The sequence below is a fragment of the Aristolochia californica genome, unplaced genomic scaffold (assembly GCF_029961685.1).
Source record: "Aristolochia californica isolate CCGP_79_NKW_82.1479 unplaced genomic scaffold, dmAriCali1.0.hap1 SCAF_10, whole genome shotgun sequence".
NCBI classification, from domain to species: domain Eukaryota; kingdom Viridiplantae; phylum Streptophyta; class Magnoliopsida; order Piperales; family Aristolochiaceae; genus Aristolochia; species Aristolochia californica.
In genome coordinates, this window is record NW_027181771.1 from 5,741,564 (window position 1) to 5,742,820 (window position 1,257).

The 1,257-nt window shown below is 42.7% G+C and overlaps 1 protein-coding gene across 1 annotated transcript; it reads right to left on the reverse strand.

The window, feature by feature from the left end:
* Positions 1–294: 294 nt before the first annotated feature.
* Positions 295–765, reverse strand: LOC137942830 (RING-H2 finger protein ATL39-like). The gene has a single exon (XM_068788562.1). The coding sequence runs from the start codon at positions 763–765 to the stop codon at positions 295–297; it is 471 nt and encodes a 156-aa protein (XP_068644663.1).
* Positions 766–1,257: the final 492 nt, after the last annotated feature.

A 1,257-nucleotide genomic window follows, 5' to 3' on the forward strand; every position in this document is an offset into this window, starting at 1 on the left:
ACATAGCTTGCAATAAGACCATAAGATAATCATATGGATTAACACGAAGCAAAACTGAAACAGTTATGAGACTCCTTCCAATTCGAAATTTCAGATAGATTGATAGTAATTCGCCATACAAACCCAAATCAAGCATGCAATTTATTCTAAATGTCGAGAGAGTTTAGATGAAATGTTATGGAGATTTTAGAAATGTTAAGTTCACCCCAGATTTCAATCTGTATCAATCAACAAAATAATCATTAGAAAGAAATAATTGAAAGACTGGTATCCTCAGTGGGCAACAACACTAGACTAAGGAGCATCACCTCCTGTCTCCGGCGGCCGGCCATCCAACCCTTTAGAGATTCCGACGGCCGTAGCCGTTCGACAGAGGGGACAATTAGAATGAGAGTAAAGCCACATATCAATGCATGGAAGGTGAAACGTATGCAAACACTCTGGCAACACGCGCACGTCTTCTCCTTCGTTAAAATCAGAGAGACATACTGCGCATTCTCTCTCTTCTCCGATGACCCTGCCTACTTCTTCATTGTATTTATACGCCGGCAACGACTCAACCGCTGGAGTATTTGCCGGCGGGCGAGTTGTCCGTTGAGCATTGAAGAACGACGGCGCGTAGGAGACTCGAGGTTGCATTTGAGGCGGCTCCAAGCAGTACCGCACTTTGATCCGATGATAGATGTACAGAACAATGAGTAAAATCACAAGCCCCAGAAGAGAGCCTACGTACGAATAGGTTAGTCCCGGATTGTAGGCGTCCATGGCAGGAGTGAAAGCAAGGCGAGATGACTACAAAGAACGTTTTCAATTTGCAAAAGCTTCCATTAATGGTTTTGTATGATCGGTATAGACTATGTGAACATTACCTTCGTTCTTGTTCTTAATATAATTTTATATTCGCCAGTAAGAGAGACACATAAAGAACTTCAAAACCGTCCAGGCTCCCATGGATGAATTCTAGGCCACTCCATCAATTCTATGCTGGCAAATTGTAACTGGAAATTCACGGAGTAAGACATCCAGTGGGTGTCACTTCGTTTCTGTAACGGACATCTACTTTTCTCATTTTTGTGGTTCTTATGTTTCAGAGAGTAGAAGTTCCATCTTCTTTTTGCTGGCAGTGTCAAATTCTCTCCTAGCAAATTGTAAATTCACTAGCAGAGATGACTTTTAACAGCGAATTATAAAATTTCGTTGGGCATGACTAGGGGTGGCATCAAGCCGAGTCGAGCCTGAACCTGCCTATGTTCGAGC